Source organism: Clavelina lepadiformis, chromosome 8, assembly GCF_947623445.1.
Source record: "Clavelina lepadiformis chromosome 8, kaClaLepa1.1, whole genome shotgun sequence".
In the NCBI taxonomy this organism is placed as follows: domain Eukaryota; kingdom Metazoa; phylum Chordata; class Ascidiacea; order Aplousobranchia; family Clavelinidae; genus Clavelina; species Clavelina lepadiformis.
This window is the reverse complement of record NC_135247.1, coordinates 17,596,848-17,613,693: the sequence shown is the minus strand read 5'-3', so window position 1 is coordinate 17,613,693 and position 16,846 is coordinate 17,596,848. Positions and strand designations below refer to the sequence as shown.

General features: G+C 37.4%; 1 protein-coding gene across 1 annotated transcript; it reads left to right on the top strand.

The window, feature by feature from the left end:
- The first annotated feature begins 938 nt into the window (after window positions 1–938).
- LOC143468970 (pleckstrin homology domain-containing family M member 1-like) lies at window positions 939–15,417 on the top strand. The gene is made up of 21 exons (XM_076966467.1): window positions 939–1,081; window positions 1,237–1,374; window positions 1,562–1,660; window positions 1,868–2,044; window positions 3,464–3,600; window positions 3,739–3,903; window positions 4,487–4,545; window positions 4,640–4,800; window positions 6,245–6,373; window positions 6,535–6,944; window positions 7,118–7,308; window positions 7,682–7,841; window positions 8,106–8,203; window positions 8,317–8,407; window positions 11,317–11,486; window positions 11,895–12,023; window positions 12,295–12,433; window positions 12,786–12,968; window positions 13,453–13,639; window positions 14,228–14,293; window positions 14,487–15,417. The coding sequence occupies exons 1-21, from the start codon at window positions 1,034–1,036 to the stop codon at window positions 14,616–14,618; spliced, it is 3,069 nt and encodes a 1,022-aa protein (XP_076822582.1). The 5' UTR covers window positions 939–1,033; the 3' UTR covers window positions 14,619–15,417.
- Window positions 15,418–16,846: the final 1,429 nt, after the last annotated feature.

The following is a 16,846-nucleotide window of genomic DNA, read 5'->3' as shown; positions in this document are numbered from 1 at the left end:
GGCGCACCCAAATGTTTCCTTAACTCCAGAAAAGAGCCCACAAGATTTATGTTAAGGCTGGTATTCATTGCAGACTGGAAAATGCACGTAGTACACCATTTTGCACCTTGTGCATGCCGATTTTTGCCGTCCTGCTTCCGGTCAACTCCAATTTTGGCCGTCCCGCCACCACAGACTCCGAGGTTTCGACCAAAAGCTTTCTAGTCTGGCATGCAGCCTGGCAGTAAAATCTTGTCAAAGATAAAAACCCGGCTGGAAACTATGGGAGTTTCTGACGAGAGATTGTGCACTCAAACACCCAAATTTTTGCATTGTGGCGTGTACTGGTTTATTCACTTATTCTTTGTTTATTTATTGGGGTCTAGTATACAGATGATGACGTCATCAGGTCAGGAGCAAAATATTTTTTATGTCTAGTTCAAGAGCATTTGAACAGTAGCGCCACTGAGTTCCAGACATGAAACACATGCCGCATTATTACGGGTTATATGTTCTAACCGCTTGGCTACCGATTCAATATTTAATCATTATCACTAGCACTTCTTCTCATTTGGTGTCTATATAATGTAGGTCTAATGATGTATCGATAGATCATAGTAAAGAGTGTCGCACCTGCACCCACGAGGTTCATTAACAAAATTTTTTACTATCACGCCTAAGTACCAGTAAGCCACAGTGGAAAGTGTTGCAGTTAAACACGTGAGATTCGTGCACGCCAAACACCGATTTATAATAAATAAACAAAGAAAAGCTGGTTCTTTGAAAACCAGTTAATAATAAATAAACAAATATATTAGGCTTCCGTGCACACGGTCACGCCAAAATTTTCGTATTTGAACTCGTTAAGAACTGCTGTACTTTCCAGTCGAGCCAGTAATTGGAAATATCTCAAGCTTTGCTGCCATATACAGTATATGCATGGAGATCAAACTGCACACAAATTCTGAACTTATAACCTGCCTTTTGTTGCTAGATCATAACTGTAATAAAAACTTTACAATTTTTGACCAAGAAACCATGCTGTGACTTTACAATGAAGTTAGCTGATCAACATAAGACCATCAAGAAAGAATTAAACGAGGTTCTTGTTAAAAACCTGTATAAAGTATAATACTTCTATAATTTATTTTTGCTATATCAGTAAACTTCAAGCGACCTTTGGTAAACTAAACTGAACTACCTTGTACTCTGTTATTAATTGAATTTGCCTAGCTTTGCAATTTGTATATTTTTTAGAACCTAGCACACACTGTAAAACAGTTGCAGCAAGAAAATGCCTTGAAAACTGATATATCCCTGAGTATACAATCGGATAGTTCTATCGCCCAGCACCTAGTGGCTGTGATAGAAGCTGCTTTTATCCATGGACTAAAGGTAAGGTGGTGACTGATCATTATTTTTGCTTGATATTTCTGTTGTTTAAGGCAGAACATGTCAAACCTGAGTTTCATTAATTATTCTATTACGGTACTGTATTTAAGGCGATGTGTATTAAAACTAAGATTTGTTGTGTCTTTAGTTAATATTATAATGGCGGTTTGCCTATTATTATTATTTTCAGTCTTCATATTATGAGAAAAGAAAATATCCAAAAGAGCTCCCTAGACCTCAATTTTGGAATTTAATTTGCAAGATAAGCCATAAAAGCACCTTAAGCCAGGTAAAAACTTACAGGAAATAGCACGCCGTGTATCTAGTATTGCAAGACTTAAACCTGTTGTATACTATAGTTAACTTGCTTTGCAACAAGTTGGTTGAATGTTGGTAGTTTTGCTCATGTCAGTGATTAATTAATTATTTATATGCAAGAGTTAATGTATTTGAAGTCATTAATTTATCGATGTCTGAAATTTTTCTTTTCTTAAAGACTCAAAACCTCACCCAAGTAGTCACCCGCATTGGACAATGCAGAGCCTGGCTTCGACTTGCTCTGAACGATGCTGCACTACCATCTTATTTAACGTCTCTATTTTTAACTGCCGAGTATAAATCCCTTCTTAATCGATTTTATGAAACACATGCACTGTTTCTCGACTCTGAACAGGTTTGTTGATTTTTTTACAACTACCAATCAGGTACAGCCCTACTCATACCTCACAACTTGAACATTCCTAAATTAAAGCAATTTATTTGAAAACTATATGATGCCCAACAGTCAAATTTTGTTCGAAACTTAAATGTATTCAGTCATTGGAGATGCAAACAAAATGATGTTAATGTGCACTGTTAACCTAAGAAAAAGATTTACAAGTTTGAATTTTTACTGAATTTCTGCTATTGTTTACTGTGGGCATGCTCTAAAGTGCGGTTGTCCAAATTACAACCCGCGGGCCAACTGCGGTCCAGCACCTGTTTATTATCGGCATGCGGCCATCATCTAGCTCACACTTAACTTCGTACCAAAGATAAAGAAATAGGAAACAAGCATTGGAAGTTTTAGTCGAACAAACTTTATTTTAGTATGGTCTCCATAAAACTGTTCAACTTTAAAATATTCAGGAGCAAATTATTTTTCGAGGCATTTAGTGGTAATTATTAACTTGCATGTTCATTGTAAAATGACCTAAGTTACGGTACGTTATTGAGCAGATATTGCATAGGAATTAAAAAATTATGTTTAACAAGAACTTTGCAATGCTGTAGTTTCTTATGGTCCCACTTGTAACGAAACCCTGTACCTGTACGCTGCAGTTAACGGTTAAGTGCTGTTATGTGTTACATCAAATATGGCAGAACCAAAGGAATTTTTCGAATGCACGTACATAAAGCAAAAGTCTTCACTGTTATATCATTCTTAATCACAATATACTTAGAACCAGAATGACTGACAAACATTTATGTGACGTCTTTTGCATCACTGCTCCTACGATGAACGTTGAAGTATTGCCATCCTTCAGCCAGCCATTTCGCAATGAAATCATTAGATTAATTCGTCTATGGCTTTTTGTTTTATATAGCGCTAGACGGCGTAAAATTTGCGTTTGTGGTACCTGTTAGAGTTGTAGGGGCATTTTGTTTAACATTTTCAATTAGGAATTAATTTTGCCGCCAATGCCTCTGTTTATGGTCTGTACAATATTTATTACGTTGTAGGTAAAGCAGCGACCTTCACACATAATGAGTGGCCCGAACACTGGTTAACTTTTTAGCACATGGCCCTCTGTGAAAAAAGTTTGGACCACCCTGCTCTAAAGCACAGTATAGAGGTTTTTGTGCCATTAGTTTTGACAGTCAGGAAACTGATCAATACAGTTATCAATATTTGAAACATTGAAAGTAGAACATTTTTAATATCAATAGACTTTCGATATTAAAAAGAAGTTCAATCTGTGACGTTTGAATGTTGCTTGATTTGTTATACTCTACTATGTTTGATAAAGTAGGCTATATATATTATTTTTGTTTTAACTAGATGTTGCTCTTGTCACCGTAATTATGTGAGAAATCATTGGCTTCTTTTTAGGCTGATATCTTCCTGCGTTACTTGCAAGGTGCCGAAAATCTTTCCTTTAATCTTAGCAGCAATTCTTCTGTTTTAAATTCATGGACACGCACTCCATTAGAAATTGCTGGGGTCATTACTCCTCGAGCGGCGAAAAAGTAAGTGCAAATCTACACAGTGTGTCACAAGTGAATGAAAAATATTGCAGTTTAATACTATAACAACCTACCGGGTTTATCTGGCTTGCTAGATACTAATTCAAACGACAAATTTTATGAGCTTTTTTAAATTTATAGATTACCTCAAAATAATAATTACGTTTTGCAATCTTCACTTGCCTTGAAACATTCTTCATCGTTTCAAAATTTGCGTGTTAATCTGCCGCCAAGCATGCCAAATAACAGACGAAGTAGTTTCACAAATTCTATTCTAATCCCCTTGTCAACTTCTCCGACCCTAAGGTTGGTGATTGATTATCGTATTTGATTGTGCACATGTTGCTTCCTACGATTTCTGCTGGTTATTCAACGTTTGCAATTTGTAAATTAGCAATGAATTGAAATTACTTTCAGCATAGAGCAGTGCTTTTCAACCTGTGGGACGGTACGCACTTGTGCGGTTGAAAAAAATTGCAGTGCGGATGACAAACGCGGTGCGGATGAGTGCGGATGAAAATTGTGCATATTTTTTACTTTTTCTGACTTGGAATTATTCAAGAAGTTGTGCCTAACTGGTCTGAAATTGCCAGAAACATTCAGCAGCAACCGAGTCATTGATAAAAGTTGTTAAGTCTCTTCATTTGAATGAAAAAGTGTTAAGTCTCTTCATTTTCTTTTGTGTAATAATTTTCGGTTGGTTTAAAGTGCGGATGAAATTTTTGCGAAAAAAAATGTGCGGATGGTTCTCAAAAAGATTGAAAAGCACTGGCATAGAGCAATATAATTTACCAACTTATAATATGTCCATTACTAGAGAATTGATCATGTTAGCCAGCTAATAATCACCATTCAACCATTATTCTAACATTGCTTGTAATTGACTTAGCTTGGGCACACAGGTCTCAGCATCACTGCCAGTTATGCAAGTTTATCCAGTTGACGAAGGTAATTACACTTATTACCATCAGAAACCTGGCCATTGCGACAGCAGTGGCGATGTCACACTCAAAGTAAATGTTAAATTAGATTGAAATTGCAGTTTTAGTTGACAATAAGGACCTGGTTGAATTAAGGCCGGATGCAGGGCAAGCTCCTCCTCTCGAGGTTCCAGGAGGTTCCGAAGACAATATCGAAGACAAAGTCGTCCACAGGCGACACGTTAAACGAAAGAGAGGCCACAAACTAAGCAAAAAGAAACAGGTTTTTAACAAAATTTTTCGTGATATTTTATTGAACTGTTTTATATGTGATAGAATAAATGCACTTTATGACTATTTATATCAAAATATACTGTGTATAGGTTAAGAATAGTTTCTAACTTTACTTAGTGCGATAACTGATAAACTTTCAAAACTTGGTTTACTTTTATGTAAGTCTCTAAAATTTGTTGAATCTATGAGTTTAAGTCAATGTGGTGACGTGTGCTTATTTGGACACATTGTAATTGATGCCACCATGTTAAAACAATCATAGTTATACTATTGTTGGTTTGGCTTGTTATGGCTTGGCTAAGTTAATCAATTCGAACTCATATGATCGGGTGCTGTTTCTATGCTTTTAATCTCGACTTAATCTAAGGGATCTATGCCTTTAATCTCGACTTAATCAGGCCAATTATATAACTGTTGCTTTGTTTGTAATTGTAACAAGTTGCGGCATTCTCTTTTCATGATGATATACTTATTTAAGTAGCTTGTTTAGAAGGACACCCAAATTGACTCCATCAAAGGAAAAATATATTGCGAAAACAAGATCACAGATACCAAAGTAAAACCAAAAGTGTTTCGTTTAACTATGAAAATACTGCATAATAATGTAAACGCTTTAATAATGTAGACCCTTTAAATTTATGTCACTGACAATGCTATTGGATACACATCACCGGAATTTATTGCGTAACATATGTCACTGACAATATATATATTACATATATAATATATATATATATGTTGAGGGTAAACAGTGAACTGATCCAACATGAACCAGTTCAACAGTGGATGACAACTAAGAAATAACATCGTATAAATATAATTTGTTTTTATTGAAGCTATTTATAATATAAATGTATCCAGTCAGGTATCGCCAACTGAATTTTAATTGAATGTCCATTCTCCATAAGTGCTCTCTTAAAAAGAAATAACTTCTCGAGTTTTAAATATTACTTTCATTTTCACTGTTTATATATTTAATGTAGATTGGTACCCGTATGTATATGTACCATAATATGCAATTACTCAAGTTTTGTTAAAAATAGATCGTTGCTTATCTGCGCTTAAGCACGTATGATTTGAGACTAATAATGATGATGTCATTGACATGATGTAAGACTAGATGACATTTACATGACTTGAACATGAAGCAAATTTCTTTTTAAACTTATTTTATGGTTCACATTACATCTAAACCACAGTTAGTTTCAGTTGTTGTAGCTATCAGTGGTTGTGATGCGAAACTTTCTATTTAAGCTTCAAATTTGAATTAAGTTTTGAAACAATATTGTAACTGTTGCACATGTTGTATAGTAAATAATATGTAAATTTGATTTTCTAGCTCATTACTTGTCAAGAGCTAATTCAAAAGCTCACACCATTTGTTTTTAACACTATTATGTTCAAAAAACTGATATCAGTCCACAAATATTCAGGTTGATGGCATGAGTACACGTAGCAGCTCGTACAGTAGTATAGCTTCTGATCCAAGAGAGAGCAGAAGAAGTAGCGTCATCAGCCACAGTGATTCTCCCTTAAGTGTCTCTCCAACTGATCGAGGCCCAGTAAGTAAATGGACCCGTTGCTTAATAATTTTGCTCAGCTGACGTTTCAATTTTTGTTAGCATGAAGGAAAACCTCCTGAATAACTTCTATTTATATCGGCCATTGTTCATTTATATTGAGACTGGTTTGTGTGTTTATTGTAGTATATTGTATGTTCCAGAAGCAAGAGAAACCTCGTATTGAATTTCAAAAGGACGAAGATGATGATAATACATTTGCACTCGACGCCGACTCACAAAAGCAATTTCTTGCTGCACACGAGACGCAAACACATTCCACACCCCTACGTCATAAGAACCGAAGCTCTGAGGATCAAGTGCCTTTGTCAGACGATAAAAATCCTTTTATTGAAGAAGACCTGGACAGTTCTCTTGAAATGCTGCCTCCCGGTGCTTGCGGAAGCAAGAACTCACCATCAGGAAATAATTACACTGTGAAGTCTGAAGAAAAAGCCAAATCTAACATCTCTACACATAAAAATTGCAACGTACCCATACGAGACCACGAGGATTTACATGCACCAGAACCACAGATACTGACTCGGGACTCAACAAAACCTGAATCAGATAGGTAAGGCCTGGTCTGTTTTACTGTAATACCTCTATTGAACATATTCACAAATCACAATGATGTGATAATTTTCATTGAAGTTTAACTTATTGTATCGTGATATTATTCAATTTCAAAACAACAAAAGATCTTTAAACGTACCAGTCAGTGTGACAGCTTGTGTTACCAACCAGGTCCACTTTAGACCTGAACCATACATCAGAAAGTTCAGATAAAGCTGACACGCTTGCAACATCGGATACCCTCACATCGGATGGTGCATACACGGACATCTACGCTCGTCCAACTTTGTCATCAGTGAATACTTTTGGTGATTCGGAAGATGAGGATTCTGTTTCTGATGGCGGATGTCCTCCATTTTTAGGTAATGTGATATCTTAATCTTATGGCAGATCAGTTTGTTTTGTTGTGCTGTTTTATCGCATGTAGTATTATACCATATATGTTATACTATTATTATTATTATTATTATTATTATTTACCTTGTAAGTATTTACTGTATAGATTATTGGAATGCATTGTTTTTAACTTGGATTTGTTTATATTGGTGGTGGTTGCCATCACTAACTACTGTTAGTGTTTGAGTCGATATATCTGCTACATTTGTTTGCATTGCAAAGTAGTTTCTGCACTATTAGTAGTAGTCAAGATATAATGATTATGAACCACTGAACACAACCAGTCCAGGTGTTTTCCCTCATTAATAACTGCTGATGACAACAATTGTTTCATCACAGGACTCGGCAACAGTCTGTGTGGAGCGGGGTGGTCTTCGGACCACGCTGGTTGCAATGATGACACCACGTCGCCCTCTAGTGCCTCATCACCGAGCAAGCAGACGTCGACTCCCGATGATAAATCATTTTCAAGCCAACAAAACTCAAGAAAGTCTTTGATGTGAATATACATGTGCTTTATTGTTTTTACTGCTATGTTCCTGCAGTTTGTTGCATTTTTAGTGTCAGCTACATGTATTGATAAGATATGTGTAAGTAAAGCACTACAGCACAGCTATAGTTCTCAGTTACTTTTCCATGGTTTTCTATCTTCTGCTTCACCTTACTTCATAAATTACCAATTACCATGGCAGCAGTTAATCCCATAATTTTGGTCATCCAATAATTATGACAACATTTTTCATGTTAAGGTTTATTTTCTTAGACAAAGAGAAGGATATCTTCAAAAGAAAGGTCCCTTGTTCTGGCGTACGAGATGGTTTATACTTAACGGGCTATCCCGCACTCTTGCTTTTTTTAAAGGTATTTTTAAATGGTATTTGGAAATGTCTTTGTGTATTATTAATTATTTTTTTATAATTATTTCATGTGCTATTATTCTTGGCAGTTCTCTTCAAGTGTTATTGTGTTTTCAGACAAAAAATGCGATGAAAAATTGGATTCAATTGACATCCGGAATGTTATGAAAATTAACGATGATAATATAAAAAAGCATAAAAGTATAAGGTGAGCTGTGAAATAGGTTGATGAGGTTATTAACCATTGCATTCAATTTAAGCTGAACTTCAAGCTGTTTTGAGCTAGAAAAATCTTAACTTAAAATCATGTATGAAAATTTTTATAAATAAGGCGTTAGACATTTACCAATATTTTACGCGTAACAATTGTGTTTCAATACGAATAGGTACAAGTAGTGCCATATTGACATAGTTCCTTCCCACTCTTTGCACCAGTGTGTCCCCATTTTGTAACCTACTTTGTAGTCTTGCCTCTGACACAATGTTTGTGCACTCGTTTGCACTTTTATGTAATCAAACGCGTCCTTATTTTGTTGAAAGTTGACTCCGTTTAAACGCACACTTTTTTAGAAGTGGTAAAACGTGTTACGTGTGTAACAGGTACAGAAGTGCAGCAAAGGGCATTTATCTGGGCTATCTTGGCGTGGTTAAGTCTAGGCTGCAATTGAGAGGGCAGTTTTTTGTGTGTATGACGTCGTCACTATATCAACCACATAGAGCAGGGGCGGGCAACTTCTTCGGTCGGCGGGCCTGATATGAGAAGATGAAGTACTTGGCGGGCCGGATTCCTGAATAGATTGGAACGCAGCTTTGTCTTATTAATGTTCATGGTCAAAAATGTTTGCTCATAAATGTATGTAGACCCGAACAGAACAGGTAGATTTATGGCCATCTTTCTCAGGTTGGCTAACTTGGACTTATTTAGTGACGCCATACAGGGATTGCGGCAGAATGTGGCCGCAGGCCACATTATCATGTAAGATCGGAAACTGTCTGCGGGCCGCTCAAAATCCCGTCGCGGGCCGGATCCGGCCCGCGGGCCGTATGTTGCCCACCCCTGACATAGAGTGATTCTGATTAAGTTGCATATTTTTGTTTAACGTTCGGTTGAGCGCTTGGAGCCTTGCCGTTGCATTGCTTGACGGCTTGCTTGCGATGTTGGTTGCATGGAGATGTTAGCACAGGCTCCTATCTTAATTGTATAACGTTGGAATAGTTGAAACCGTACAATATGCATCTTAACCACACAACTGTGTCGACTCTTCGTCTTTTATTCAATATTAATCACAAACCCGCGAAAAGTCTACAGAAGGTATGACAATTTTAGACAAAATTCAATTTATTGCGTTGCTATCTGCTTTTGCAGCGGAAATATTACGTTGTTAGCGTATTTAATGCCGTCTTATGTCTTTCTAATGTCGCGGCACAACGGCGTGCAAGTATGGATGAATGTAGTCTTTGTTGGTAAACAAAAGGTCTGTAATTGCTAGAGTAAAATTTGTGACAGCTCGTTTTTTCTGATGTCGCATTCGGAGCCTTGTTTACCGACATTATGACGTTTAACAATAAGGTTAACGACAGTTCCGTTTTCATGACACAGAATTATGTCAATACACGCGGTGTGACGAGATTGCATAATATCGTATCGGTTCAACCTTCAAAATAAATTTGTCAAACTTTTCTGTTAATTTTCTTTAACAACAACAACAGTGTGAAACAATTTGCATTTTTGTGGTTCAAACAGTGGTACAAGCTTCGCTACAAGTCGTTATTTTCTTCTAACTTTTCTCAAACAAGTAACTCGTGGCCGTGGATCGGTTCCATTTTGCGGTCGAGTTTCTTCTCCAGGTTATGAAAGGGAAACCGCGACTTCGTTTAAAGGCAAGATGTTATTGCCATAATGTCGTCATATTGGTTTGTTATGATCAAACAAAGGAATCACGTGTCACTGTAGCTATTTGAATTAGAGCGCGCCTGCTGGCTGCTCGTTTAATAAAGTTGATCTCTTTGGATAACTTTTGACATTGTGACTCAGTGTCAACGCGGCTTTATTTGCGATTTGAATTTCTGATCACTTCTTTGTATCCAAAATTCCTTGACGACTTGAAGGAAACTGCGCATGCGCAATTGTGTTTTGTGATAAACTAGATCTTGCGTTTCTCAACATTAATATCAGACTGGCAAGAAACTTAAGCCAATTTTTAAACTAAATTCAACGACCGTTTTGTTTAGGTTAATTGTAGACTTGTTGTATAATTTAAGAATGGTTAACTATGAGGTGACAATCGTGACATCTAAGATTTGGTCAATAGGTGCAAGAAACAAATTTCAATTATCTGATTTTCCAACAAACTTTTGTAAAGGAATAGTTCAACATCATTAAAGTTACTGTAATGTAAGTTCAGAATTTTCCAATAGGGAATGCCCCTCCACCCCACATGGATAGATTGTTGCACCTTCAGTGCTTGCAGGTAGCTGTAATAACCCTGGATTCTGTGAAGCTGAAACGCGACTCCATTATGAATGATATGTGGCTTGTCATAAAATACAAATAATGTCTTATATCATCTTTCATTTGGAATGAGCTTCAGCGTTTTGTCTAGTGCGCTTAAAACAAATTCTGCCGATGTAACAGTTTTTGCACGACAGGCTCCAGTTCCCCGGAACAGTTACCTTTGTATGAATGGAGATTTTGCCCTTTGTAACACTGCGACGTGGTGTAAGGCTACAAATGTTCTGTAAAATTGCTTGAAGCTGCAATAATTCAATTTCCTCTCAATGGCCAATGCACATGTTGCAAGGGAGTGTTGTCCATAGTTCAACTCTGGCATTGTTTTGACGAAAGTTATAGTAATGCGCATATTATTAAATATCACAGTATTACTGTTTACTGTTGTTCTGATAGTTGACATTTTTGATCTAACGTTGTTGCCATTTTTCCAAATAAATCTTAGCAATTCCACCACTGCATCAAAGGTCTAGGCTAGGTCTTAGTGAACAACTTTTATTTTTGATCATTTAAACATTTCTGCTAGTTTTTAGCGGTAGCTAGCTTAAGCAAGTCCTCCTTTTTAAATGTAAGTTTATTTTCACTGAACGTTTTATTTTCATGTCAAGTTTGATCATGAAAGACCACTCTGAGCATGAGATAGCAGCAGAGAGCGAGCAGTTGATCAGCGATTGGTCGAGGGATATTAATATCGTCATGAACGATACCTCACCTCCCTTGAGCAGATCTTCATCTGTCGTCGATGGATTCGAGATCTTGGAAGACGGAAACGCAGAAGGTGTCAAGATAGTTCACAATTTTAGTGCTTATCCTGTCTTTTACAAAAGACAGGCTGCTGTTGTTAAAAAAATTATCTTTAGCCGTCTGCGTTTTGTTCGTTTTTGTTTTAAATAGACTTGTCTTTAGTCGACAATGTCTTCAGTTAACCTGCGGTGGATGTCCCGTAAAACTTTAAATTGAAGCTGCCTTTTAAAATATTTTAAGCTATCAGAACTTGGTGCAGTTAATTTTACAACACATGCGTTCCACTCTATTACGTTTAAGTTGTTTTAGAGTTAAGCGAGGTGAGCCAATGAGGTCTCACTGTATATGTGCCCGTTATTTAATTTTTAATACCATAGTTATTAATTATCTTTAAGCATTACTCAATGTACCAAGATTTTAACTATCTTACATCCCTTCACAGGTTATCTTCTCGTTGAACATCTTAATACAAGTTGGTTAGGCACCATGAAAAGTCACATGATCAAAATAGCCAATGAAAAGGGAATTCATGCCCAAAACTACCAATGTGCAGATTGCGCTGCTCCAATTGGTGAATAATAAATGGCCAATAACGTTAATGACTGATGAAAGTTAATTGACCGATATAATGTTTAGAACTTATTACAGCAATACTTTACAGTCTAGATGCAGTCAACAACCGCTTTCATTGTTACTAGCAAAGTAGTTTACTGTCAGTTGAAATTTTATTGTAGGAAGTAAATAAATTAATAATATAAATTTATACCAAGAAATCCATGGCTATGCATGATTATTATACGGTATTGACGTTATCATTCAGTTTATCATGTAATTTATTGCAGGTATGATATATGGAACCCCCCGTGTGTGCAGTTTCACCGGTCAGTATTACTGCATGTCCTGTCACAAAAACGACCAACGTGTAATTCCAGCGAGAATAATCCATAATTGGGACTTCTCCAAACATTCAGTTGCTGTCAGGTATTCTTATTTTTGCTCAGTAGTACCTCAGTGTAGGGTGTAACCAACTCCTGGCGAAGCAAAGCCAAGTCCAGTTCCACTCTCCTATGTCTGCGTTGTAGATAGCACTGTTAAAATTTGTCGGCTTTCGAATATGTTTCGTTATATACTTGGTTAAAGTCGTGCATAAAAAGAAACAGTTCTTTCATTTTAAAGTTATTAAAATGTCTAATGTCTCAAGGCTCTTATGTTTGATGTGTCACCTTTGTATGGTGTTAAAATAACCTACACAGATTCCAATAACTGTATCCTTGAGCATGGGAACTCGTGGCGCACATGTAACAACCATCTGAATATATTTTGTGTTTTGTAGATCAAAAAACTTCTTAGAGCAATTTTGGCATGATCCTTGTATTAAAATGGATCTCGTCAACCCTGCTGCTTATCGCCACCTCGCGGACATGGGAAAACTGTTGTCTCTACGCTTGAAGCTGACAGCGCTCCAACCGTACCTTAGCACCTGTCGGCTTGTAAATGTTCAACAGTTGAACGGGAGGTAAGAGACGAATTGCGTTCAAAACCTTGTTTTTACGTCAAAAAGCGACGATAGAATATACTGTGAATAGGAACAAAGATTTTGCGTAATTCTGAAACCAGACAAAAGTTTGTAATGAATGCAAAGATTTCTTTTTAGCATAAAAATGTAAATTGTAAAACAAGTAAACAGCGTAACAACATTGTTGCGCGCCGTGTAATTCCACGTCTGCTTTATTGCCGTCTCGTAAATATATCGACCTCCTGTCAATGTGACAGCGGAAAATCAAATTTAATCCACGATCGTTTTCTATTGTTCTCGTACATCTTTCATCACCATGGCAACGACCATAATATTACACCGTGCGGTGAAAGTGAGCGCTGGTCCAATTCCTACCGCTGTCTATTGACTTAGTCGGTATAAAGCCGAAAAATCACTTGAGTAAACAGTTCATAAAGCGGCTGATTCAAGCCAAGCATTTTGAAAACTGAAAATTTTCTTCCAGATTGAAAGGTCGCCGATACATGCTAACCTCCCCCCATCTGTATTCCGCCTTCGACCTACAGAAAGCGAAAGGTGGGACCCTTAGTGACGTCATAAGCAAGGTTGTGACGTTTGGAACGGAACACGTCAAATCCTGTCCACTGTGTTCCGTGAAAGGATTTATTTGTGAGGTGTGCGGGGATGACCAGGTAATTTTGACGCCTTCTCACGAAAGATTATTATGAATGAATTGCTTCTAACTGCCGGTTATCAATTAACTTCTTTGCCACGTTACCAACCGGCGAGTACTGTTCAACATTAACTGGTTGATCAGTTGTTATTATACAAGTGATTAGATTAAGTTGAAAGTTTTTTTGCTTCTCCAACCAGTCGGGTTTTGGAAAACACTTCATAATTTTCTTCATTTATAATTTAATGAAAACACTTGTGTAGGTTTCATTGAGCTATAACTTTCCTCCTTAAATAAACACGTACAGCTTACACGGTTGGTTGATTTATAACTTTTGATTTCAGTCCGCTTCGCTGTTTGGTCGTTTACTTTGCCTTTGATTTCTTCTCGTATGTTTACCTTGCAAACAGCGTCTGGATTTATCCCCTCGTTTCTATTAATTTAATTATTATCGACCATGACGTATAGCTTTGATTTCCTTAACCTCTGGATAACTATGAAATGTTTACTCCAGAGGCAACTGTAGGATTTTCGTTACGAAAAAATTTTAATTCCAGAAGTGAATGTTTGGGCAGTTTATATTGGTAAATGTTCGTTGTATTTCCAGGTCATTTTCGCGTTTGAAACTGAAATTACAGCGCAATGCGACGAATGTAAAAGTGTTTATCATAAGGTAAGTTTAAACAACTGTTGGCGACTAGTCTACCACAACTGTGTACATCCGGGGGGAAAATTTGAGATTTATGATTTGATAAATGCCAAGCTAATTTATTCCTTGATTTATAAAATCAGTATTTACTCGTATTAATCAGCATCAACTGACGTGGTTGATTGGCTGAATAAAATTGAAACTTCGCATATTATAGCACTGTCTCCCAGACCTGACAAAATGCCCGAAATGCCGGCGACGTCATGAATGGTTAAAACGGGAGCAATCCGATGTCTTCCAAGATCAAACCGATGATGAAGAGAAGAACGAAGAACAAGAAGAGACGTAGCAACATCCGGACTCTTTGCCAGAGCACCCGCATTGCACTCAACTACCCGATAGTGTCGCTGTTTTTCCCAATTTCTTGATGATCTTTCTCCATTCAGTGTTTGAAATACTCCGATGCGCTGTACTAACACCACGCCCTGCATATTCATGATGCTTAGAACCGATTTAAAACCTCATTTAACAATGGATTTCGTTATGATCCCGCCCGTGTCAATATTTATGTAATAAGGCTTGATCCCATATAAGACAGCACGCGGCCGCTGTCTATTCCACCCAGCATTCCTACCCAACCCAGCGAACGCGTTGTATGTTTAGATAACACTAAAGCACCATAATGCTCTATTGCGATCAAGTTAATCGGCATCGTTTTGTCTACTCTGGCGTCGTTTGATCCGAAAAAACTCGTTCTTCTGTCTGGTTATGTCAAGAGCGACCCACTTCGTTGGTCACTGTACCTTTGGTCTCGGTGCCTTTTAACGTCACAACCGGTCCGAGTGCCTTATTTTCCCGGGTGTTATATTTAAATCGTCCTTCTCAACGTTTTGCAAAGGTGACTATTATTAACATTTCCGTCCGAGCGAGGTTTGGGATCTTGGTACTAGCGCTTTGTGGTTATCATTTTTACCTAACTCGAAAGTCGATCGTGAAGCTTCGTCTCTTAGTGTGCAATCGCATTGCTTTAGTACAGTACCACAAATGCAAGATTATTTGACTTCGTGTTTTCTTGAAATCAAATGGTGTGTGATTGATTTACCCAACTTATGCTCAATGTGTCAAATAAACGTCGAAACCTGCTCTAATCTGTGGATTTTGGGCCTATAAGGAGCCGTATATGCTGATATTTCGCGATTTCCATGATTTCGTTGAACGTCTTATGTAATAGTTCCAAAATGTGTGTTAGACCAATCAGAGGTCAGCATGGCCGGTGTTGTTTTTCAGTGCGGGGATCACCCTAGCCAATGACGCGTTAAAAACTTGTAGGTCGCATGTTTAGGCTAGCCTGAATTGAAGGTGATACTTGACTTTTTTGGCCCAAAATTGCATTCTTGTCTTTAACATTCTATTGCAAGAGTTAGAGATGGGTAATTTTATTAGGATTTCATGGAATAATAACTTACGGTATACTAAAGCGACATACAAAATTTTAGGGACCCCAATGCGGGATTTTTCGATTAATTGCATTTTTAGTAATTTCACTTTATAATATGCACTAGTAAATACTTAACAAAGAGATCAGGCCCTTTTAAAAAGTTTACATATACGGCGCCTTCATTTATGCAGAAGCAACTTAAATACCACGATTCCATTCATTCGTAAAAATTAAGTTTTCCTTTCAAACAAGATGGCGCTCCTACAGACAGTCCTGCAGTTCTTGGAAATATTTTAAATTCTGCCACCTTTAAATCACAGTTTCGGTCATGCGTTGGTACATTCCGCACGAGCACATAAACTGTGTTAAAGGAAAATAACCCTGGACAGGTACCACAGATACAACCATGTACCGAACTGTGCTCTTAAAAAACAAACTCTTGTAGCAACGTCTCATACAATAGCTCAACTGCAAAGCTATTGTATTTTATTGACCAAATATTGTTTAAGATGGCCGCATGTAAACCATGTTCATAACTGGGATTGATTGACAGTTACGGACCTGGATTCCAGTTCGCTTCCACCCAGTACGACACAAACAACATGCATGGGTTGAATAACCCTTTGGTTAAATTGTCCTGGATTTATTCGACCTTTGGTTGAATTGGCCGACAACCACGGATCAGATAACAAAAGAACTTAGATGCGATTTGGTTAAACAAGTTAAATATGGTTAAACAAGTTGCAGCCAAATACTTTGACTGAAGCTGCATTCAGATCCATTGACACTGTTTCCACTTGAGCGATATAAATCCCGGTTGGCTGTCTGTAGCATTTTTGAAACAAAAGATTTAGGACGACTGTGTTGTAAAATTTCCCAACGCAATTTTACAACAAGCAAAACAAACACGAGCGAGAACGATTTTAATAACAGAAGCTTCGATTGAACGTCATATCACTGGTTAAAATAATTCTGAGCTCGTCCACCCGCTAAATGAGAATTTATCCAGCCTCATATCACTTTCGCTTTTTTAACAACTGTACGCCCTTTCCCGCCCTGACATTTAGTTCCATGACTTTACTTCATCAGGAATACGCGGCGTATTCTTTGCCAACCCTTGCAGATAACACAACAATGAC